Source organism: Enhydra lutris, unplaced genomic scaffold, assembly GCF_002288905.1.
Source record: "Enhydra lutris kenyoni isolate GAN:26980312 unplaced genomic scaffold, ASM228890v2 scaffoldscaffold89, whole genome shotgun sequence".
In the NCBI taxonomy this organism is placed as follows: domain Eukaryota; kingdom Metazoa; phylum Chordata; class Mammalia; order Carnivora; family Mustelidae; genus Enhydra; species Enhydra lutris.
Window position 1 is genome coordinate 763,920 of NW_019154173.1, and position 25,915 is coordinate 789,834.

At 40.2% G+C, this 25,915-nt stretch overlaps 1 protein-coding gene across 13 annotated transcripts in view; it reads left to right on the forward strand.

The window, feature by feature from the left end:
* Positions 1-25,915, forward strand: part of LOC111162129 (protein FAM122B) — a 74,264-nt gene that overhangs the window by 8,175 nt on the left and 40,174 nt on the right. For 2 of the 13 annotated variants that reach the window (XM_022526311.1, XM_022526312.1), the window contains exons 3-10: positions 93-149; positions 438-481; positions 573-627; positions 904-1,005; positions 1,358-1,443; positions 2,182-2,246; positions 4,429-4,525; positions 11,896-14,711. In XM_022526311.1, coding sequence (XP_022382019.1) covers positions 93-149; positions 438-481; positions 573-627; positions 904-1,005; positions 1,358-1,443; positions 2,182-2,246; positions 4,429-4,525; positions 11,896-12,040 — 651 coding nt within the window. In that variant the 3' untranslated portion in view covers positions 12,041-14,711. Of the gene's footprint in view, positions 1-92; positions 150-437; positions 482-572; positions 628-903; positions 1,006-1,357; positions 1,444-2,181; positions 2,247-4,428; positions 4,526-11,895; positions 14,712-25,915 lie in introns of those variants that run through there. The other 11 variants (XM_022526314.1, XM_022526313.1, XM_022526321.1 and 8 more) reach the window with 8 other exon arrangements.

Here is a 25,915-nt window from a genome sequence, read left to right on the forward strand (position 1 = left end):
ATCTTATCTGGGAGGAGGTTGGACACCAGGACTGACAGCAGACTGCTGCTCCATGCTTCAGAAAATAGTAAATGTTTACTTTTCCCTTCCAGTTGCTGTCGTCCTCGCCTAACCGTGTTCCTAGCAGCAGGCTGCATCAGATCAAAAGGGTAAATTTTCCTTCCTAGCTCAGAGCTACAGTAGTCTGAATTGTCCACTTCGCTTTTATTTTCATTCTGAAGATTGGGCCATTAAACATGAATAGCCACAGGCAGCTGGAAATTCTTCTGAGTGTGCAGGTGAAACACAGATGCGGCAGGGGAGACAATCTTAGAATGTTCTGCTGCGCTGTGATGATGGCAAAGAAGGCAGAAAAGTCTTCTAAGATTTTCTTCGAGGTAGAGAACCATGTGGATGTGCATAAATACTGTGTTTTCAGCATGTGTTTGTCTTTGCAGGAGGAAGGCATGGATATGATGAACAGGGAAACTGCACATGAACGGTTAGTGCTCCATGAGAACAGGGTCTAGCCTGATGTATGTCTTGTATGTATGTCTGAGCACTGAATGGCCTTTCATTTCTGTTTGTTTTAGGGAAGTGCAGACAGCAATGCAGATAAGCCAGTCATGGGATGAGAGCTTGAGCCTGGTAAAGTTAATCCCGTGTTTGCTTATTGTTGTTCTTTTTTTCTGGAAACTTTATGTTGTTCATTGGCTTCATTCATTTTTTTGGTACCCTTCTGTTCCCCCACCCCGTTTCCAAATTTGTATTCATTTCTGATCTCTGCTTTTCCACCAAAACATGAGAGTGCAACTTTTAGAATCTGTACATTCCTATTCTAAAAACGTAGGTGTGTTTGAGTAGTAAAGAGCTGTGATGTGCTGGATTGTGAATTATGAGGAAGTAACACTTGTGTGTTTACAGAGTGACAGCGATTTTGAGAAGCCGGAGAAACTATATTCTCCTAAAAAGATTGACTTCACCCCGGTGTCTCCAGCACCATCGCCCACTAGAGGATTTGGAAAGGTCGGCTCGTTGACAAGATGTTAACTCTCTTTCACACACTGAGCTGTTAACTGTCTAAAACACACACACACACATGCACGCATACACACACACCCCACCTCATTTGTAAAGAATCCGATGATGAAAAGGAAAGTAAATGAAAGTCTGTGATAGTAATTTGGAAAAAAAATGGTCTGTTAATACATGTGTATATTCTCTCGTGTGTGTGTGTGTGTGTGTGTGTGTGTGTGCGCGCGCGCGTGCATATAGACAGACAGCTAAGTAATTCTAAGGATGTTGTTTCTGTTATCTTGAGAACCTTTTGAAAGCTGGAGCACTAAAGCTATGTTAATATGAAATGTGTTTTTTCTAGCAATGTTTTTCACCATCGTTACAAATGTTTGTGAGCAGCAGCGGGCTGCCCCCGAGCCCCGTTCCTAGTCCAAGACGCTTCACCAGGTAAGTGAACCTGCTTTGCAACAGCTTGTCTCTCCTGATGAACTTTTTCCCCAACGTTTTCTTACGGAAATTATCAAACAGACAACAAAATTGAACCAAATGAGCATCCGCATACTACCTGTCACCTATATTCTACCAGTGACATTTTACCAGGCACACACCTACCACCCCCCACACACCCACCCACACACCCAATAATATATCCTTTATAAGGATAAGGAAGAAAATATAAGATTGTAGACCAGTAAAATCAAAATACCTTTAAAAAATATATATATATATTTAAAGATTTTATTTATTTATTTGACAGAGAGAGAGATCACAAGTAGGCAGAGAGAGAGGGGGAAGCAGGCTCCTGGTTGAGCAGAGAGCCCGATGGCGGGGCTCGATCCCAGGACTTTGAGACCATGACCCGAGCCGAAGGCAGAGGCTTACCACTGAGCCACCCAGGCGCTCCTCAAAATACCTTTTTAATAAGGTTTATCTTAAAAAAAAAAACTGTTGTAGATACCTTGTCTTATAGAATGATTTTTTAAAATAGCTTGAAATGCCGTGTTGTCTCCGATTGCTGTAGGCCAGCTCAGATCATGTTTTGGCATTTCAGTTCGTCAACTTTCAACACAGGCATTTTCCACCGTTTTCTAGATGACTGTCAATTTCATTGATTTATTTGTTGGGCTCTAACGTTTATCTTGCATCTTAGAAGCACTTCACATCCTGTTTGTTTATTCTTTGAAGCAGGAGGAGTCAGAGTCCAGTCAAGTGCATCAGGCCCAGTGTTCTTGGTCCTCTGAAAAGAAAAGGCAAGTGTCACACTTCTGATACTAAACCTAGTTGAGCTTGAATGACAAACTAGAATTTGTCTGAAATTAGCTCAAGGCATGAGTCCTTTTTTCTAAAGAAATGGGAAATATTCTTCCCAACATATGCTTTATGGAATCTAAATTTTGTAAATGAGTTATCTGATACTGTCTATGTTTTTTGTACTTCATAACTGAATCTTATTCATAAATTCATATTACAAATATATATTCCAGAAATTTTTGCCTCTCAGTGATCTGAATAGAAAGTAGATGTGAGTTAATACATTGCAGAAGTACATGCTTAAGTCCTGGTAAATAGGTCCCTGAACACGCTGCATATTCAGATATAAGCCACTACCAAATTATGCCTCACAGAGAGAAACTGCCTCATATTCGAGTCCATAGGGTTTTTGATATGATGGGGTGCTCTTAATTACCTTATTTTGAACCACAGGGCACTAAACTAAAATGATCTCACTCGGTGCTAGTTTCAGATGCCTTTGAGGGCCCCTTATGGAGTCTGTTTTAAAAAGGCACAAAAAATTAGGAAAGGTTGAGTCATCCTTCCTGGGGCTATACCCGTATGATTCCAAGTGTTGGATGTCATTTTAAACAAGAGTTTTAACCATAATTTTGAAAAAGCAGCTCAGCAAGTGGTTTCTTTGTGCAGATCACCTTTGGGGCCAGGAAAACAGTCTCACTCCTAATACTGGGTAAACAGGTACTTGGAGCTTTGGTGGAAAGTTTCCACCAATAGCACCATGCACAGATTCAAAAAGTGTGATATTTCAGATATCATACTTTTTCTGGAAAGTAGGTTTTGATATAGTGATGATGTTTGCATTTAGTGAATAATTTTTTTTATAACCTGGTAGTCTTTTACCTTAATGCTGCAAAGAGTTGTTTACAACCCTAAGAACCTTCTCAGGAGCTATTAGGTGAAAATAACACTTGGAAAGTAAAGCCATTATTATTGTTATTATTAATTTTTGATACATTGCAGGAAGTTGGAATTAGTATGGTTGTTTAGTTTCAAAGCTATTCCAAAATATACCAGCAGATGGAGGAATTCTTTGCTAAAAGGGCTAAAGTCTTTTGCTAATGAGGTGTCGAAAGTCTGGCAGTAGCTTTTAAAAGCTCCATATTAAAGCATGTCAAAAGCAAATAAAAATACAACTTTTCCTGAGTTGGTAATTTCCAAAATGCTCCAGAAGAAAGATAATATGAATTAATTGATAATATGAGGGGAAAAAATAAATGTTGCATTTGTTCTTGCTTGAACTTTTTCTATCAGAAGAATCTTGTATGGCTGTAAATTCACAGTTACTAATTTCCCATTGGAACATACAGTTAGGCCCAAGAATTAAGTTTTATTTAATATTCCATTTTAAAGCTCAGATAAAGAGCCTCAAAACTAAGGTATTTGTGTGTTTTAAATCATAGCTTATTTGAAAAGGGGCTTTTTTTTGGTCTTAACTGAGGGTTTTTAGTCTTTGCACTCCTGGTGGCAAAGTGTTGTTATTCCGATTAATGCAAAGTTTTTCTGCTACCTTAAAGATATTCTAAGATAGTCTGTAAAAGTGAGATGTTGCCAGTACAACACCAATTTCCTGAATGGATTAATGATTGCTTTCAATTACAGATGGGCATTCAAAGTCACTTTTTAAAGTGTTCATTTTCCCTAAGTAGTCTAAAGCAACCTTTAATTTATACACCGTTAGACTACATACTTTTTAACCAATTTGACTTTGACTCAGGAAATACTCCAATATATTAAAATAATATAAAATCAGTAGTTTTTGCTAATTGCCTAGGATAAATCATTATTCGCTGTGAGCTTCAGCCGTTTGGGGATGGTTCTTTATTTCTGCTGGGGTAAACCTGATTCATTTTGCCTGATGCAGTCCGTGTTCTGGTTCTGCTCTTTGGTTAAAGAACAGGACTATATCCATAGCATGCTAAATAAGGTGTGTGTGTTTTTTTTTTAAGGGCCGCTTACTTTTTGGTTGAGGTCATATGGAAGTATTATTTCTTCCACTTTAAAGCCTGTGGAAAAACAGCTTTGAAGTAATGGCTTGACGAAGCGTTCTGAGCTTTAGTTGAACAAAGATCATCCCATTTTAGCCCCACGCCTGTATTTGTAAAGTTGTTTTACGGTAGCATTCATCTCTTTCTGTTGTAGGTGAAATGGAGACAGAAAGCCAGCCCAAGAGGCTCTTCCAAGGCACTACCAGCATGCTGTCTCCAGAGGCTGCACAACTGTCTGATCTCAGTTCATGGTAAAAAATGAAAGCAAATCCGAAGGATGTTAGGGGATGATCTATTAAAAAAGAGCCACATCTGAAGTATGTTGGGATCATTTGGAATAACATTCGGCTTTTTATTCATGCTCTATAGAGGGGAAGGCTCCAGGGAGGTACAGAGAATGTGAAAAAAAGCAGATCATTTGAAAGTCATTGAGTACTCCTTCGGAAGTGTGTGTGTTTCTGGCACCTTCCCTTTCCTCCCTAGCTCCTGTTAGGTCAGCCTCTCTCGGTAGGTGCTAATGGTATGGGAGTGTGGCAACAGCTGGATGGCGTGAGAGAGTTTCCGGGTTGGTGTGGATAATGTGCATTGATTGTAGCTGCTCTGCCTGCATTTTGTATTATATCCTTTGACTTAGCAGGGAAGACCAGCATCCTCTGAAGCATGGCGTTTTCTATAGCATTTTCTGTTATAAAGTGTTTTTGAAATTTGGGGGGTGTTCTGTCACAGTCCTACCCAGGTTTTGTTTTTTAGTATAAAAAGAAGTGTTAGTATAAAAACACTTCCTGATTCCTGTGGTCTAGTCACATAATATTTTTTTTCAGCCATACTCATCTAACTTAAGGCCCTTCAGTGTTTCGGTGCAGAAGTTAATATCTTTTCATGTACCTGAAGTCGAGTACTTGAATGCTAACATATATTGGAAGGAAGGGGAAGGGATAGTGGCAGTGGCTGGGTAATACTTTGAATTCTTTCAGTATTTACTTCTTTTTAAAAAAATTTTTTAAAAGATTTTATTTATTTATTTGAGAGAGCACGAGTGAGAGAACACAAGGGGGGGGGTGGCAGAGGGAGAGGCAGGGAGCCCGATGCGGGGCTCCATCCCAGAACCCTGGGATCGTGACCTGAGCCGAAGGCAGATGCTTAACCAACCAAGCCACCCTCGTGCTCCTTGGCACCTATTTCTAATCAATTCACTGAGCCCCTGTGTTCTAGACACAACTGTGTAGTGCCTTTCAGTACTTTTTGTTGCCTGAGTTTTATAGCTGAGGATCTTTTTTAAGAGCCCAAAAGTGCATTCACTTTAGAAATATAAGAATGGTGTCCTCTAAATGGAGGAATTGTGCACGCCACTTATAAGGTATAAGGATTAGTGATTCTTCCTTTCCAGATCACATATTTATTGTTTTGTGTAAGATAACCTGCACTTGTAGTTGACCAAGAAGTCACAGATTCGTCTAGTTTATTAGACTCGTTGATCAGTACTGTTCTAACCTTGGAACAGATGCCTTTTAGATTGTTCTAGCTATTTTCGGCCCCACAGTCTCTCCTCTATCATCTATGTCTGTCGTTGGTAGCTCAGTGTGCTAATTTTGGTATAGAGAGCCTTTCCAGGTATGTAGATGATTGCAAAGAGAAAACTTCTAAAGCTTGTCAAGAGGACTAGTGGATGAAACTCTACACTTAGTGGAAACTGCCTATCACTTTTATGGTAAAGTGTGTTTTAATATAGGCACATGACAGTATAAATAGCTTTGCTTACCCAGTTGCTAACCAAGTGACCAAGTTAGGGAGAAGATAAGGAAGCATTTTGCCAAGCTGAAAACACAGAGGGTAAGGCGATTTTTAAAAAAATATTGTCATAGACTGTACAGGATGCCATAAAACGATAAAGAAGGAAGGAAAGCAAAGGGTCTGGGATTTACGAAGGGTCCTCACCCCTTGTCCAGACATTTATTCCTCTGAATAGCAAAACCCAAGTTGTCAACGATGGTGGCTATGGTGAGGGTCCTATTTCTGTTACCACCACTCCCATTCTTTCTCCTTAGAACTGTCACTAACTGTGAGAGCACTGGAGACATCGACATTGGTGATTAAGGGCATTTTTGATCCATAAAGACAAAAAGCATTGCCTCACACTGGAAAGATTCACTTCCTTCATGGCCAGTCAGAGTAGTAACAAGCCAACGTGTGGCTCAAGTAATAGGTTGAAGTTTATTGTCCAAATTCACAAAACTAAGTGAAAGATATTTAAGCAATTAAACTTTAAAAGGTATTTTCAGTAAGTTTGTAGCATTTGGACTCCTGAGGATATTAAAAGCTTAAGATTGCTCTGACTTTTGGGGCACCTTGTATCCTAATATTGCTGACATTTATGTTTGCAATGAAGAGATTTTGAACAGGAGTTATTCGTGATTTGTAAAAATTGGATGCTGCTTTTGCAAAATCTTTTTTTCCTATCTCTATAATGCAGTTCCATTGATCAGACTTTCTTTCATTGATCAGTATTGTTAGAAATGGGGAGAGAGACAGATAACTACCTGTGTTCTGGTTTCTGTTGCCAAGGATAGCCAATCTATGTGATAACCAAGGAAACCATTTTTATACATTTTAGGGAGCAGGAAAGGTACCGGGTCGATCATTAGTAGATGGCATCTCATCATTTCAGTTGTCTTCGTTTATCTCCCTTCCCCACCCCACAAAGGAAAGATGGGTTTTTAAAACTTGAAGTTAAACTTCATATGTTAGATAACAGTCATTATAATCTGACATCTTGGGCCTCCTGGGTGGCTCAGTCGGTTAAGCATCTGCCTTTGGCTCAGGTCATGATCCCAGGGTCCTGGGATTGAGCCCCACGTTGGGCTCCTTGCTCAGCAGGAAGCCTGGTTCTCCCCATCCCCCCCCCCCACCTACTGCTCCTCCTGCTTGTGCATGCTCTCTCCCTCTCTGTCAAATAAATAAATGAAATCTTAAAAAAACAATATATTAAAAAAATAAAATCTGACATCTTTGAAGTGTAAATTAAGCGTGAAGTTTGAGTAGAGACCTATGTAGGGTTTGTGTCCAATGTGGTGACTGCTGCCCACAGGAATAGTAGGCCTGCTCTTGATATCTTATTTTTTTACTAGATGAAATCTCTGAAATCTTTGCCAGGCAAATCCAGGGAACGTTGTCAACCACAAGGCAGGAATTATGTCATTCTGCATTTAGTTCTTCCGAACCTCAAGAATTTGATCGTAGCTTGGAAGTTCACCAGTCCGTGGTGCTTTGATTCCTTTTGTGTGCTGGGGACTCTTGTTCTGCTCCTCGTTCTTATGGGAACAAGATTATGTGTTTTTAGGGCCACTAGCCACGTAGTGAAGATTCAGTGATAGTCTGTTTCTCAGACAGGAAAGGAAAAGTTTTCTCCCATGAGATTCTTGCCCAGTGCGTCAGTGTTAGTGTGACTGCTGACTTAACCTTTATATTTTAACATTTTTCACTGGGTTTCACTTAGTGATTTTCACATTATTTTTAGTGGTATATGTGTCACGGCAAGAAAACTTAATCAGGAATATGTGACGTGTACAAAGAATGAGATTTAATCACGATTTATTTAATAATAGAACCGTATATATATATATATATACACCTTGATTGTGTTTAAGTGAGCAGCTTAGACATCTGTGCTGGTACTTAAAACTGCTATCCCCGGGGTGCCTGGGTGGCTCAGTGGTTTGGGGCCTCTGCCTTCAGCTCAGGTCATGCTCCTGGGGTACTGGGATCGAGCCCTGCATCCGGCTCTCTGCTCAGCGGGGAGCCTGCTTCCTCCTCTCTCTCTCTCTCTCTCTCTCTACCTACTTGTGATCTCTGCCTGCCAAATAAATAAATAAAATCTTTAAAAAAAAAGAAACTATCCCCAAGGTGACTATGGAAGTAATTATATTTAAATATGTGATCTTAAAAACTTAGAAGTTATGCAGAAATATAATGTTGGATCTTTCTAAGATAAGATCGTAGAGACCAGAAAACCTACCCTGTGGACCACTTTAACCCCGTGCTGTGGAATCTTTGTGGGGGTTGATAAGGCTGTGGCGAATTGGGAGTACATTTTCCTGCCTGTCCTCAGTCGGATAGAACTCAGTTTATTGACTGCACAAGGCACAAAGTGACTCCGCCAGATGGGTAATAGCATCAGTTACACTGGACATCCCAATTTTGTTGTTTATCATTTGAATGTTTTAATAATTCTCTTATACTTTCACTCTTACTTTTTTTAGACCAAGGACACTACCTTAATAGTCATAAGTAAAAAATATATGTTTATAAAAAATAAAAATAAATAAAAATTAAAAAAAAGAATTGAAATTTCCAAAAAAAAAAAGTCATAAGTATTTTTGGTTGTGTGGTTCAGATATTGCATCATTATGTATACTCAGTAGCCAGAATGAATTAGAATTAGTTTATTTTTAAAAAATTATTTATTTGTCAGAGAGAGATCACAAGTAGTCAGAGAGGCAGGCAGAGAGAGAGGGGGAAGCAGGCTCCCCGCTGAGCAGAGAGCCCGATGCAGGACTCGATCCCAGGACCCTGAGATCATGCCCTGAGCCGAAGGCAGAGGCTTAACCCACTGAGCCACCCCGGTGCCCTGAATTAGTTCATTTTTTGATGCTTGTACTCCTGTGTCCAGCTTGAACTATCTAGGTCCTTTGCTTTCCTTGCATTGTCTGGCTTTCAGTCATTAGTCTGAGGCCCATTAATACCTCCATCAGAGTTTCAGCTAGGAAAGGAAAAAGATAAACTTGAATTGGACAATACTTTGTTGCTTTTAGAAGGCCTGACAGAAGGTTTAGTAATGAATGCTGTGAAAGTCACTTTTATTCAGGGAGCTCTCTGTGAATTAAAAAAAAAAAAAATCACAGAAGTCTTGCTCTGCACGGATTTACCGACAGTGGGTAATCTGTGACCTGTAGTCTCTGCTTCCATGACCAAGTGTAGTAGTGTCAGATTTATTAGAATAGAAACTAGACCTTAGTTCAGAGAAAATACCTGGTTAACGGTTTACCAAGTTCTGAATCTAAATTATGCTGGAGGCTAAATTTAAGTATGCTATTTTACTATTAATGAACATAATTTTTCATATGTTCATATTTAATAATAGAGAAAAAAATTCCTGAAAAGGAATATATGAAACGAAATGTTCAGATTTGTATTCTTTTTTTCCCAGTAACTTCTTGGTAATTTCCCTGTTAGCTTATTTCTCTTAAGGTAATCAACTGTGCTGGATGAGAGGTTTCTCCTCATGAGCCATGTTCTGTGTTTTTGAGTGAATACAGGATTCACCTAAGCAAGCAGGTCTTGTTACAAATGGAATCTTTTAACCCAGGGCTCACCATAAGGCCGGTGGTTGGAATAAGAAAGTCTTTATTTATATTCATATTATCTGCTTGGTGGCCAAATTTTAATCAAGGCCTGTTTCTTCTTGCCAAGTAGCACAGAGCGTGTCCTTCGGCTGCCCAGCCAATATGTGCTTTAGGAAAGTAAATTCATTTTAATATTAGTCTAGGCAAAGTGCTGCAGGAGGAAAAATCACATATGTTCCAAAGGCAAATATAAAGGTCTTTTGATTTTCCAATGCCTTAGATTATCTGTGTAACTTTCTTTCAGTAGTTTGAATAATTCATATTTTAGACCTATTTTACCAGTGGGTTGAAAAACAGCAGTGCCAGCTAAATTTTCCGAACTTCTTACTTAAAAGTGCTGTTATTAATGATGCATTCATTTCACAGCAGTGAGCATAGAGTGGGAGTACCGTGGACTGTACTGTTTCCCTTTTTATGTTTACTTTTCCAAAGTTTATTTGTTTTCTGTCTCTGCCTAAAAACAATCCACAGGCAATAGAAAAAATAGCAGAGAAGTGGGGGAAAGTCTTTGAGGTGGTGGGGGGGTACAGGGCCCAGAAACTTCCAAGTGTGCCATGGGTTGCTTAACACCAGGAATGTATTAACCTGGAGATCCATAAAAGTGATCATATTAAAAGTGAAGCTAATATTTAGCCTCCGAGCATATTAGACCAGGGTGGGCTTTTGTAGAAGAGCTAGTGACCAGACTTCAGCTAGAACCCATATTTCCTGATTCATTATTCCTTTTCCAATTCTGTGCTTGCTTCCCTTTTCAAAATTAAAAAGTGTGTCTCTGCAAATCCTAAAACCACCCAACGACCTCTCCGGCTTTGTCTCTCATCGTGTCCTCGCTCTCTCTACTTAACAACCACACTAGCCCTCTTTCGGCTCCTAAAACCACCCTTACTTCCTCCCAAAGCAGACCTAGTTAATACCTACTCATCTTTCAGATGAGCAGCTCAAGTATCACTTTTGGGGAACGTGTTCCTTCCAGTTCCTCCACATTGGATCAGATTACTCATGCCACACACTCGCAGAGCCCTTTGTATCTTGCTTGTGCTGCTTTGATCCCAAATTACACACGTATCAGCATGATTCCTTAAATGTCTGTCTTCTGCACTGTACTTCATAAGTTCCATGAGGGCCAGGACTATGTCTGTCTTAGACGCCATCATATTTCTAAGATCTAGCATACTTCCTGCCCTTGGCAGATACTCAGTAAATATTAGAATAAGTGAAGGAGTGAATTCAGGCCAGATATATAGAGCATAGGACTTACATGTTGGACTGATGGGACTCAGAGCCAGAAAGGCAGCCTGGTGTGAAATGGTGAATACTGAAGCATGAAGCCGGGTTTATTACGAAGCGGGCCAGATGGATGGTTGGCAGCCACGAGAGCCTAGGCTGGGTGGGTAAGGAGTCACTGGGCTGGATCCTAGAGGCTCTGGTGCCCAGATTGGGAGTTTTCGTGGAAGGATGGGAGTGGAAGCTAGCTGTCAGAGTCAAAGAGGCAAGTGGAGGGTGAGGGTATTGGGTCTGTGGCTATAGAACATTCCTTCTAGCAGCCTAACTGGATAATAACTGAAGGAGGCTTGTAGAGATACTTGTAGGTTCTAACAGCAAGAGAAAAGGAAACAGTGTCAGAAGTTCATCAGATGAGAGGAATATAAAAGACAAACGGTCTTTTATATGAGAAATCAGAAAAGAGAAGTGTTTGACTTGAAGGCATCTTGGGAAGGGGGTGCGAAGGGGGAAATGGTCGGATCTAGAGTAGTCGAAGGACCGTGTTCTGGGGTAGAGGAGCCATGAAGCAGGGAACTTACTAGAGTACTTCAGACGGTCCAGGGTGCCTCAGTGAGTAACCAGTCCTCTTACTCGAAGGCTGATGGGAAGGGAAGAAGAGAAATCTAAGGATAGCGATCTTTTGAGCTGAAGGTAAGGGAACTCGCTCACCAAAATCATGACACGTCAAGGAATGCTTACTCTGTGTTGGACGTTCTGGTGCCTCCAAGAGAGCACCAAAGTGGTACGGAACCTTGAATGTCCTCTGGCTATCTGTGACCTTGTTTTTGCAGCTATCCGAATGTAGCACCTTGTGTAGGTCATTGCTGTCGCTTACGCTTTTTATTATTTACAAATGCTCTTACCGATGTGTGAGTTCTTGGAACTATGTCATTGCATGTTATGTTTACCTTTATCCTGATAGATGCATCTGCTTATAATTCTTTTTGCTTTGTCCTCAGTTCAGATATTTTGGATGGCAGTAGTAGCAGCAGTGGCTTATCCTCAGACTCACTGGCTAAAGGCAGAACAACCGCAGAGTTTCCAGTAGCATGCTCCAGTCCATGCTCTCCGTTCATCTTGATGGACGATCTCTCACCCAAGTGACTTACCCATTTCTGATTCAGTGTTCTTAACTGCCGTTCCTTACGTAAAACTTGCAGTGAGGAACGCAGACAACTTTGATCCATAATGAGGATTAAAGTGTGACAGGCTGAAAAAAAAACAAAAAAGCCATTCCGATGCCATTCTGTGTGGCATCTCTCTTCTCTAAAAGTTCAATTTTATGAGTGTAGTGACCTTACGTATGTCTCTTTTTTGCTGATCTCATTTTAGATCTAGTGACTAAATCTCCAATACTCATTTTTGATTGCTCAGTATATATATATACATATATATATATATTCCTCAGTGCCTCAAAGAGCACCTATTATAGAGCCTGTACGTTTAAGGAAAGCACTGATGTGTATTTTCAACAGTGGTTCTTTTTCCCAGCAGCAACATGACAGCTAAAGTTGATCAGAAATTCTCTTGCTTGAGAGATTTGGGGGTTTTTTTTGTTTGTTTGTGTTTTGTTTTGTTTTGTTCTCTGTTGACTACATAGTTTCAGATCTCTTTATTTCACAATAACAGATGGATTGCTTTCGATTATATTAAATTTTTGTTTTTCTGCATCAGCTTCAAGTACATCATTTTGTTTCCTTTTCCTGTTTGAGCTGCTTACTTGCCATTTCTCACAGAGGGGAAGAAACCCGTAGTCGCTTTCATTACTACTCATATCGCTTCTTTGCCGGTGGAGTGTCTGACGTGAGGATTGATTTTAGTGCTGAGAATGTAAATGGACTTGACAGGATGCCTGGATGACTCTCCACAGGTTCTTATGCCTTAGCCACAGTTGATATTTTCTCCCCAAACCTGTTGCCCGAAGGAATATATAAAATATTGTTAATGTTTCTAGGTGGTGTTATCAAGGAGAAGAAATCCCTGCCTTGACCAGATGTGTGGAGCATCTACAAATGAATGAATAATGTTATTTACACCCAAAGCACTGTGTAGAAAAGCATGCATGGGGCTTGACAGCTTGTCTCGGTGGTATTACGAGGCCTGAGGTGCCTTGGGGTACAGTGTTGTGCTGTAAAGATGGATGTCTTAAGGTAGGGTAGAAAAGGGGGCTTTAATGTGTCTGATTGCCACATACTGTTTTGATTGCTGCTTTTTTTTTCTGATTACTTTTCTGTCCTTGGATTTGTTGGTTTTGTCGCGTGGTGAGTGCGTGCTGCTGCTGACTCTGTTTGGGTTATCGTGTTGCCACCAGAGTCCAAATCCAGTTCTTGTCGATGCTGCCTCCTAGTAAGGGCAATTTAATATCTGTGAGGAAGCTTTTAGGAGCTGAAAAAAGTCGATGTTACTGTGCATTCTGCTTTTAAGGAGCTGTTTGAGCTGTGAACAGTGTACATGATAGTAAGTCCGAGGTACCGTAAGTTATTTAATTTTTAAAAGAGGAAAATCCTGATAGAGCTATTTAAAAAAAAAAAAAACCGAGTGTAATCTATCGTTGTGTTATTTATTATTTAAAACTGTGTAAAAATGTCTTGTGCTTGGTTGCTTTTTAATGTTCAGACATCGTGGTTGGATTGTCTGTGTTTAATATGCAAATTTGCCTGCTAGGATCGCAATATTCCACTTTTGAAATGAATGTAAGAAATGGAAACTACTGCCCCTGTGTCCTTTGAAGGCAAAGATTCTGAATTTTTAAGGAAGATGATGCGCTTCGAGGGGGCTCACAGAATAGTCCTACCGTATGGCTTGAGGGGAAAGCTGTCCTCTTTGACTTACAAGACAGCATCACTTAGCTTTGCAGTGAGTAGTTCTGTTCCGGCATCCGAGGTGGGGTTGATTCTAAACTGTACTAACCGCCCCAATGGCCATTAACGGCTTGATTTCTCGTATTGCTTTCACCCGTGCAAGGTCCCTCAGCTTTCAAGCGCAACATCAATGTACATACTATGAAGCGTGTTCCCTAGCGCGCCATTTTTAAAGAATTACTTCGATGGTATCCAGTGTGTCTGTCCTGTTTCTGAAAGAACCGCATTCAAATGTTTCTGCCCATATAATGCCGAGAGATGGTTTTCTCTTTTACAGGCTAATCATCCACTTCCGCACTACTGTCTTCTTTGCCTTAAAGGGATACTTTTGGCCATGATATTTTTTTGGCTCTAATTTAGGACTCGTAAGAAACAACCTTCGGAATGTGATGGTATTTCAATTTCTTCTTGAGATCCAGTGGTGGGTGAGAATTGGGACAGGAAATTGTAGTCATTAACAGTAGTGCGAGAACTAGGAGACAAGATGAGTCACTTCATCGTTGAAACCGGGGTTCATTTTTATTGTTCAAATTGACTAGAAAGTTAAGTTTATGCAGGGATTGTTTTGGAAAATATAAAAGATAGAGATGCTAGCCTTCAGATGAGTTTTGTTGACAGTACCCCTTTATTTTTATATGAAGTCTAATATTTGAAAAGTGGTCATTATTATAAAGTAAAATTCTCTCTTCCTATTCTAATATATCATATTTCAGGCTTCTATTTGAAAGCAAGTACAAGAGATGATATGATAAAATCCTACAGATGCTCTTTTTGCTTGACTAACTTATATAATCATACTCTGTTTCATGATAACTGCTTTTGGAATAAATAATAGGAAGTTTTGTGAAATGCTGACCTTGTGTATATCTTAGAATGCAAATTTAATAAAATGTGTACACATGCATAAAATTCTATACAAGTTTTCCAAGTCTATCTCTTTTATCCTTACTAATAATTATTTTCTGCCTCCGTGTCCCAGTATCCCATGCTCTGTGTCTAATTGCAGTCAAGTTTGGAGTAAAAGGATACCAGGAGCTCAGAAGAAGAGCCGCATTGAAGTTTGGGCTATCTCCCAAAACAAAAAGAAACCTCTCCACCTAATCTGTCAGACTTTCACGAGCAGTTTGTAGAATTGAACAATTTAGACAGTTTTTGCCAAGGCCACATATATTTCTTACTTATTTTCAATTTTTTTCTTTTTTTTTTTAAACATGTTCCAAAACAATTTAGTCTTATGAACAAGGTAGGGGGTTGACAGGTTAAAAAATAAAAGCCTTTCTGCATGACTCAGGTTCTAAACACTCAGTTTTCTTTTCAGTATATTAGAAACACGAACTGGGATATTTCACACTTAAAGAAAGGTGGCAAGAAATGCATGAGGAATCCCTGTGCGTCCTACACCAGGTTCCCTGATTGTTAACGTTTCCCCACATTTGTTTTATCATTCTCTCCCCCTGCCCCGCCGTATGTGTAAGTCCTTAAATATTCACATATTTCTTCTGAACCATCGGAGAAGTTACCAAAACGATACCCCATTACCCTTCCCTGCTTCAATACATTCTCTAAAGACTATTTAGGACATTCTACACAACCATATTACAACGATCAAAATCAGGAAATTACCTTTGATACAAAACTCCCATCTAATTTAGAGACTCCATTCAGATGTTGCCTGTGGTCCCAATAATGCTATTTTAGCAAAAAGAAAAAAAATCTTCTGACCCAGGAATCAAGCCAGGATTATGGGTTACACTTCATTGTTACGGCGGGTCTTTGATCTCCCACAATCTGGAAGTCCCCCAGCCTTTCCTTCTGTGATTTTCATATTTTTTGAAAAGTTCTGGCCAGTTTTGAAAATGTCCCTCAATTTAGGTTTCACTCATGTTTCCTAGTCAGTAAATTCAGGTTATGTATTCTGGACAGAAATGCCACAGAAGCGATGCCGCATTCTGTATATTACTGTGGGGGGCACGTGATGCCACTGTCCGATTACTGGTGATGGTAACCCTGATCCTTCAGTTAAGGTGCTGTCTGCCAGATACTTGTACAGTTAGTTTTCCCTTTGAAATTAATAAAATACTTTGTGCGGGGATACTTTGACAGTGTATTAAGTATCCTGTGTCCTCAAACTTTCGCTAGTTTTAGGATCCATTGATCTTCCATTCCCAATGGTAGTAGGATGGCCACCTAATCGTGACCCTCATTCTATTATTCTTTCTACATTTACTAGTTGGCATTCTACTGTAAAAAAGGAATTTCCCTTCACCATTTATTTGCATCAGTGTGGACTCGTGAACTCCTGTTTTAGTCATTGGGTTTTAAATCATTTTCATTATTGGGGCACCTGGGTGGTACATTTGGTTAAACGTCTGACTCTTGATTTTGGCTCAGGTCACGATCTCAGGGTCTTGAGATGGAGCCCTGTTTGGGGCTCTGCTGTCAGCACAGTCCGCTTGAGATTCTCCGTCTCTTCCCACTCACGCATGTGTGCACACTCTCTCTCTCTCTCTCTCTCTCTAAAATCTTTAAAAAATCATTTTCATTATTTTGATATTCACATCTCAGATTTGGACAGTTGAGAGCCCCTCCAAGCTGGCTCCTGTGTCCTTTTGACAAACCTCGGGGGTTTTTTTGAGCAGTGTTTCACAACCTGGCTTAAGATGTCCCAGATTCATACTTTCCTTGCCCCAGCCTTGGGATCAGACATTTCTCTAAGGAGCCCCGATTGCTTTTAATGGAAAATGGTATTTCAAAGCCAAGGTATAGGCACTACACCTACACCAAGTGTAATCATTCCTACCAGGGCATCATGGTTTAAAGGCTTTTTCAGCATAGAGAAAATCTATGTAAATGTGTACACACACACACACACACACACACACACACACACCTGTTCATCTATTACAAATGAGTTTAAACTGGTACCTCCAATTCCAGTTCCATGCCACAGGGTTCCTTCCAGTGCCCATCCTATCCATATTTGTAACTCCATCCTCTGATAGGGACAACCCTGGTCCCCTCTATCCTCAGTATGACTGCTCATCTCTCCTGGACGTAAACAATTTCTGACCCTGCCACCTGGCTGCCTCCTCAGCTGCAGCCATCTCCTTGCGCTGACCCCGATGTCGCTCCAGTCCCACCAGCCCCGGCTTCCTCTGCAGAAGGGAGAGGGAAGAAGGGCTACATACTCAGGCTTTAAATATCCCTGGCTCCTACCCATCCCGTCTACCCACCCCTCTCCAGCTCCTCTTCCTCTGTGTTGAATGGTTCACAGCTCAGGGATTTCATGTATTCATCAATTTGACAAATACTTAGCTCTGTGCTGGGAACTAAATGCAGATTACGGTCATGCCGGCCTGGTGCAATAAACAGAACTAGACCAAGCAGTCGACACTCGGGTGTTGGGTGAAGTGGGGGAACATGGAAGGAGAGCACCTGACATAACCTGGGCTGTGCTTCTGGAATGCTTGCTCGAAGAGGTAACCTGGAAGCTGAATCTGGGAGAACAAACCCGGGGTGCCGGTGGGAGTCGGGTAGAGGGAAATGGGACACAGGTGAATTCATCACCCAGAGAGAAGTAATTTGCTAATAGAAGAAAAGGAGGCCGGAGAGAGAAACAGGGGCCGCATGTGGTTTTTTAGGAGGTGGAAGCTGTGCACGTAGATGGAAGTAGCAAGATTAATGGGGGCGAGGATTAAGGACAAAGTCCTGACAAGCACAACAGCTAAGAGACAGGCTGAAGGAGAGATGGGGCGGCAAGAGAGGTAGGAGGAAAAACCTGCAGAAACAAGCCAACATTCTCGGCGGAGCTAAGGAGAGTTGTCTCCACGGTCACTTAAGATGAGGACCAAAACTTCCCATTGGGCCTGATAATGAAGTCTCCTAGAGACTTTCATGAGTGTGCTTTTGGTGAGGTGGAAGGGATAAAAGTCAAGTTGCTGTGGCTTAAATCAAGGGGGGGGGGGCGCGCAGAGGAAGGTTAGACAAGCAGCACAGTTTGGGCTTAAATATCCTAATTTCCTCTTTCCCTTCTCTTCCAACCCTTGCTCAATTATAACCCCAAATTGCTCCCCATTTTCTCGAAGCTTTGTAGCCTCGGCGCCAACACTGTATCCAAAACATAGCAGTCACTCAATAAAATTTGGTTGAACAGTAACCCCACACTCTAACCAATAGGGGGAGCTAAAAGAAAATCACTCTCATCTGTGGAAGGAGCTGGAAGAAATCCCTGAGAAAGTGTTAACCACACACTGACCTCTAGGAGGAGCTTCAGGCTTCTTCCAGACATTGCTGAGGAAAACCCGCTTGAGGAGTCTGCGTCAAGAAGTACCATCTTTAGGTAATATTTCTAAGTTATAACTAATATGTACTTTCTGTTTGTGGCATGTGGGACTGGTTTTCCATTGATGACAGTGATGTGAAGTTTTCTGGGGGCATAGATTTAGCAAACAATATTTTAAAATAACGTGTATTTAAGCAATGAACATAACAAAAAGTGAGTTGATAGGAGTGATCCCTAGATATGGCCCCTTCTCTTCAAAGTAAAATCTGAATCAGAATTTAGATCCAGAGAAAGCATTGGGTCGCAGTGGTGTGTGGAGCTGATGGTATGACGAGGTTAAAAGCTGTTGAATCTGTGTGGAATGCTCTTCTTGGGTGCCTCTTGAATCCTCTCTGGGATTCTCAGTCTGCTTTTCTCCTGTGAAATGTGGTAAAAGAAGTCTGGTACCTCTCCTGTAGCTTCTGAGAAGAAGAAACCCCTCTGGCACATTCAAGGTCAAGGGGGAACTTGGTTGGGGTTCAGGGGGAAAGGAGCCTAAAGAGGACTTGAGACCTCGTTTGCTTGGAACTGAGGTGTTTCCGGGGGACTTTCAGTGCTAAAACAAGGAAAGTCCCGGGCAAACTAGGACTGTTCAGTTACCCTAAAAGGTTTCTTGCCTTCCCTACGTGTGGTTTTTCTTCAGTTTCTTTCCTTACCTCTCTTCTGACTGAAAGAGTGTTTAGGGCTCCAAAGCTAAGGTCAGAAGGTCAGCCTCAAAGAAAGAAGTTTCTAGTCTGAGTCACTGAAGCCTGTCTGCTTTGGGCAAAAGGAATATTTATTTATTTATGAATGGTTTTATTTATTTATGAATGATTTTATTTATTTGTCAGAGAGAGCGTGCACACAAGCGAGCACATGCAGGGGAGTGGCAGGCAGAGGGAGAAGCAGGCTCCTTGCCGAGCAAGGAGCCCGTTGTGGGACTTGATCTTGAGACGCTGGGATCATGACCTGAGCCGAAGGCAGACGCTTAACCAACTGAGTCACCCAGGTGTCTCAGGCAAAAGGAATTTTTGTTCTATAAAATTTTTAGTCTATATTTTTAGTTATCTAGTAACTACATCGAAGTTTGAGGTGAAAGCCTAGGCTGGTAAAGTGTTTCTTTGAATCGGTTCTTTAGGCATTTAATTCCCTCAAGATCTATGGGCTAGGGGTGGCGGGAAGGGGGACACTGACTATTGCAGGTGGTGGATCAAGAATTCTAGGATTTGGGGCACCTGGGTGACTCAGTGGGTTAAGCCTCTGCCTTCGGCTCGGGTCATGGTCCCGGGGTCCTGGGATCGAGCCCCGCATCGGGCTCTGCTCAGCAGGGAGCCTGCTTCCCTTCCTCTCTCTCTGCCTGCCTCTCTGCCTACTTGTGATCTCTCTCTGTCAAATAAATAAAATAAAATAAAATCTTTAAAAAAAAAAAAGAATTCTAGGATTTATAATCCTGATGGTGTGTGGTTTGTCCTCAAGGACAAAACTAATGTCTCGTAGCTGTACTTAAAATTAGTTCCCTTTTTTTTTTGTATGTATTTTTCTTCATTAGTTTTTCATTTTGAAATAATCATAATCAGTTATGAAGAAAAAAGCTCACTATAAAGATTTCAGACCTTCTAGAATCAAAGTAAATAAACTCCTCCCCGCACAGCTTTCTCATCTATAATGTAGTACTTTGATTTGTATACTTAATTAGCCTTTTTATAATATGCAAACATATTTATAATAGATACGCATGCATATTTTAGAGATTTTTATTGAATTATAGCATACATACAAAAGAGTGTACTGCTTGATGAATTAGCACAAACTGGATGTTCTGTGGAAGATGCTAGAATGTTCTTTGTGACCTGGGTGATGGTTACAAGTGTTTATTCAGTGTGTGGTAATTCATAGAGCGTGGATGGCTAGAAGTGGGCATTAGGGGGCGCTTCAGGAGTTCTGGAATTTTCTGTGACCTGGGTGATTTATTAAATGGGTTTGTTTGGTTTGTGATAATTCATAAAGTGTTAAATGACTGGAATTGGCATTAGGGGGTGCTTCAAAAGTTCTGAATGTTCTATGCTGACCTTGGTGATGGTTATATGGGTTTATTCAGTTTGTGATAATTCATAGGGGGTGAATGGCTGAAGTAGGCATTAGAGAGTACTTTAGGAGTTCTGGAATGTTCTGTGTTGACCTGGGTGATGGTTTATGGGTTCATTTTTAGCAACTGTATATTATTCCCTTGTACAAACATTCCATAATTTATTTAACGAAGCCTTACTTGATGGTCATTTAGGCTCTTTATAATTTATTAGTATACCTAAGTAGTAATATACATTTATTTTTGCTTCTGTAAGTATTTCTGCAGGAGAGATTTTTAGAAGTGATAAATTGTTGGGTCAAAGGGTATGTGCACTTTACTCATTATTTTCCTTTTGAAAAGGTAATACAATTTAAGTGTAAAAAATTCAAGTAGTATAAAGGGCATATAGAAAAAAGTCCGTCTTCCTTTTACTCTTGACCCCCAGTTCCATAAGGTCCTTCCTCAGACACATCCAGTGTTACCAGCTTCTGGTGGTTTTTTTTTTTCCAGAGACAGTCTGTGCATTGCATATGCATTTACATATTTTATAGGAGCTGCTTAAAACCACCCCCCCACCCCCCCAAGATTGTACCAATTTATAATCTCTCCTGTAAGGTATGAGAGTTCTATTACCCACTAGAGATGATTTAAGGGTTCTAAAAAGATTTGAGTAAAGAAACAGATTTTATTTATTTATTTATTCATTTATTGGAAATAAAGTCACATATTTCAAAATTCCATAGGTACAGAAGAGTAGACAGTGAAATGTGTCCCTCCCATTTTCATGGGAGCCACCCTAGTTAATCTTCCCCCAGACGGTCGTATTTTCAGTTTCCTGTGTTTCCTTACAGAGAGTTATGCAAACAAATGCATCAGTATTTTCATTTTCCCAAAGTTTTACACAGACGATATCATTGTATGAGCTATGACTGTGTGTTCTCCCCCTTCTCCCCACCACCCCCAAAGCTTAGTGCCTTATAACCATAGTTGTTCATTTTTTCTCATGAATTTATGGACAAGCAGGAAGGTGATCAGTTGGTCTAGAATGGTCTCACAGAGACACAGAGGTGTTTGCCTATATAACCACAATTTTATTAGCACACCCAAGAAATTTAACATCGTTAAGATAATTTTATTTAATTCATAGTCCATATTCACATTTCTCAAATTGCCCCAATAATCTCCTTTAGAGCTTTTCTTTTCTTTTTTTTAAAAGAATTTATTTATATATTTGAGAGAGAGTGAGAGAGAGAGAGAGCACAAGCAGGGTGAGCTGCAGAGGGAGAGGGAGAAGCAGACACCCTTGCCGAGCAAAGAGCCTGATCTCCGGCTTGATCCCAGCACTCTGGGATCATGACCTGAGGCAAAGGCAGATGCCCAACCCATTGAGCCACCCAAGTGCTGCCCCAGAGCTTTTCTTTTTTGAATAGAGCATCCAAAATTCAGGATCAAAGGTCATGCAAATTTATCTACTTGTCCTGTCTCTTTAGTTTTCTTTTCTTTATTTTTTTTAAGATTTTATCTATTTATCTGACAGACAGAGATCACAAGTAGGCAGAGAGGCAGGCAGAGAGAGAGGAGGAAGCAGGCTCCCCACTGAGCAGAGAGCCCGATGTGGGGCTCGATCCCAGGACAGTGGGATCATGACCCAAGCCGAAGGTAGAGGCTTTAACCCACTGAGCCACCCAGGCGCCCCTCTTTTCTGTTTTTTTTTAAAGATTTAGAATTTTTTTTTTTTTAAGTAATCTCTATACCCAACTTAGGGCTCAAACTCACAGCCCCGAGATCAAGAGTCCATATGTTGTACTGCCTGAGCCAGCCAGACACCCCTTTAGTTTTTTACAGAACAGTCCCCTACTTTTTCCATCTTTCATGAAATATTTATTTTGAAGAGCCTGGGCCAGTTATTTTACATAATGTCTTGTAATTTGGATTTTTCAGATTGTTTCCTCATGATTAGATTCAGTGAATCGTTAAACATTTTTGGCAAGAATACCATATAGGTGATTCCCATTGTACCATATCGGGAGGTAGGTGACATCAGTTGTCCTGTTGGTGATGCCAAGTTTGATCACTTGGTGAAAGTAGTGTTCTCCAGATTCTTCCACTGGAAAGGTACTCTTTACCCTTTGTACTTAATGAATTGACATTAAAACTAGGTGTGACTTTGTATGTGTCCTATTCCCCAAATACTTTCACCGGATAGTTTTAGCACTCATTAGTGATGCTTATCTGAATCAGTTGTTTTTATTTTTTTTAATTTTTTTAAAAGATTTTATTTATTTATTTGGCAGAGATCACAAGTAGGCAGAGAGGCAGGCAGAGAGAGAGGAAGGGAAGCAGGCTCCCTGCTGAGCAGAGAGCCCGATGTGGGACTCGATCCCAGGACCCTGGGATCATGACCTGAGCCGAAAGCAGAGGCTTTAACCCACTGAGCCACCCAGGCGCCCCCCTGAATCAGTTTTTAATGGTGGCTGCAAAATGATGTTTTCCTAATTCTGTCACTTATTAGCTACCATTTTGTTAAAGAAAGTTGCCCCCCTTCTTTTTGCATATCACTTCAAATTACTTTGTTAAATTATTATTCAGTGTGTTATAACTTGTTACCATTATTGTACTGGTGCATGAACAGACAGGTCAATGGAATAAAGCAGAAAGTCCGGAAGTAGACCCAGGTGTATATGAAAATTTAATATATAATAAATTTTAAATATTATATAATAATTAATAAATGTAAAATGTTATATATTGTTATATTCTTATATATAAATAAATACATAATTATTTTTAATATATAATAATCAAATCACTGGGGCAAAGATGGACATTTTAATAAATGTTGTTGGGATAACTGGATAACCACAAAAATTAGATAATTTGGCTGCACACCTTACACTGTACACTGGAGTAAACTTCAAATGGATCTAAATGTAAAAAATAAAGCCATGCAAGTGCTCGAAGAAAATCTGGGTATGGGGAAAGCCTTTCTGCATATGACTCCAAATCCAGACGTAATAAAAAAAGATGGAAAATGACAACTGCATAAAAATGAAAGTAACTTTTGCACGGCAAAAAACATAAGCAAAGTCAAAAGCAAGATGACAAAACTTGGAGAAAAATACTTCTACCATATCCTACATGAAAGGCTAATAGCCCCAATACATAAAAAGCTCTTGAATTTCACAGCAGGGTCCAAGGCTGAAAATACTGAAAGGAAAATGTGTAGAAACATGAATTCACAAATCACAGAATAAACAAATGATCCTTAAACATGTGAAAAGATATAGTAGAGAGAGATGCACATACGATTTTGAGAATATGCAGTCAACTTGACCGTGTGGCACCCTTGGGGAGAGGGCTGAATAGTTGAATGAATGAACTGCTTGGGTCCTGCCACTTCATAGTTGAATGAATGACTGGGTGAGTCAAGTGGAGGCAACATCCATAGTTCCTTTAGTTCCCTCTCCCCAGTCTCTTTTTTGGGTGCCTACGCGAATTTTATTGCAAAATCTCTCTCCTAATTTTTCTCCCCGAGTTCCAATTCTTACCCATTTATTACCTAAAGTAGAAGGTTAGGCAAGGCCCATCAGCGTAAAATCAAAAATAAGTAGAAGTTGCGAGTTTTAAAGGGGAATTAGGGACCAACAATGAAAAGTGCTGGAAAAAGTCCTGCTTGCTTATCTTTCTAGAATTATTTTCTCACGCACCCAAACAAGAAAACTGAGGACTAGTTTATTGCTAAGAAGATTCTTACATTTGTTTGATCTCATTGCTGAAATCGCCTCCTACGGTTTTGTTGTAAACCCACAGTATTTGAGCTTTCCTTTTGTGAGTTCACTTGGGAACTCTAACAACCATAGCTCCGGGTCTTCAAGCAAATGCATCCCAGGCACCCCAAAATAAATACATCAATAAACATTTGCTCTGTAGCACAACTGTGTGTTTTTCTATTACACTTAATTTTTTAACGCGTAGAATACGGCTTTCTTCAAATGTTGATTTTTACCTCAGACTTTGAATGAGTCACTTGATTTTTTTTTCAAGCCCAGAAAAACAGGCTTTCCTCCAGACAGTCATTGTACAAGGAGCCTCTTGGTAGTCGATCCTGTTTTCTATAATATTGTAATTAGAGATTGATCCAATAAATGTGACTTGGACATTTTGCTCAGTTGAAAGGTCCCGTAGGAAAAAAAAAATCACTTGTATTAGACCAGAGCAGTTTGAGTGTGCTATAGATCTCTTCGTGTGTATTTAGGAGTTTTGAGAGCCTTTAAAATGAGCACGCTGCTTAGCAAAACAGCACTCTGCAGGCTTGTTTTGTTTTAAGGCTTTGATGAACGTGAATACAGATTGGGACAAGGAAGCATTGGAGGTAAAAATTGGGGTAGTGATAACTTCCTATAAAAGTGCTATATGGTCGTTGGAGAATACATAAAAAGCACTGGAAAATAGAACATTCTAAAGTGAAAATAAAAAGTCACCCTAAATACACCAGGTAGACATAGCTCTGTGTTTGTGGGTTTTCTCTGCGTAATTGAGTTCAGGCTCTAGGTACAATATTTTAGTCTCTGAAAAGGCTTAAACTTTGTGAGTATTTTTTTAAAGAAACAGTCTTCCGGGGTATTTAGGTTTTGTGGGTTCACACACTACTGCGATGAATGGTTGAGAATCTGTGTCTAGAAGTCAATTCATAGAAGTCCCGTGTCAGTTTCCTGCAGATGTCAGTGTGGATCTGAGTGTGGTTCAACACTTTGTTCCAGGATATGGTGGACAGTTGAAGTCCAGTTGTGAACCAGTTGCTTATTACACAAGCACCAGTTTAGTTTGGATGAGAAAATGAGCTGCAAGCAAGGGCTTAAGTTGCTGAAATTTCTTTTTGCAAAATCTTCATAAGCATGGCTGCATTCTCTCACGGAAGATTATAGCCTCTTGTTCCGCCCCTGATTGCCTGACCAGGCTTTCTTAAATTTGTTACAGTGCTATAGCAGTTGATGTAGTTGGGCGTATGAAATTTGACTTCAACTCGCACGGCAAGTCTGAGGGATATATTATGAGCTGTGTTGGTTATACTGCTGTTACCATATATTTAAACACAAAATTTAAAACCAGTAATTCCAACTCTCAGCATCTTTGCCATTCCTTCCTACTCCCTTCTTTTCTACATGATTCCACGCTCCTCCAGCTTCACAGCATAAAAAATCAGAGTGTTTATTAGGCAAGGCAATTGTCAGGGAGACTTGCAATGGCTCATCGTGGCAAAGCCCTGTTCTTTCTTGGGCCATGACACAAATCTACCATCTGTTTCATAAGCCAGCGAGCTTCCTCTCAGCTACAATTTGCTATATATATTGGTACATAAATTGTTGGTAGCTTATGTTTACCTAGCAACAGAATCTGTTTGGCAGAAGGCTGTGGGAAAGGAGGCTTTCCTTTTTCTTTCTTTTTGTTTTTTTAAAGCAGTTTCTTCATCTATAAATTTTCTTCAAGTGCAAGAAAAGCAGATATACTGGCCCAAACAATCTGCCTTTTATATCATTTTAACCCAAATTGCCTAGTAAATGCTCACTTTAGAGATTATTTTTGTCACTTTGATTACCTTGTATATAACTGAATGCTCGCTTTTAAATTTGTTTTTCTTTTATAAGCAAACTTCGTACAAGTCACTGCGAAAAACCATCTTTGAGCTTGTAGCTGTCAAAGATCACTGAGTTTTGGGATGACCCATATCCGTGTGGTGTAAATTTCTCCAG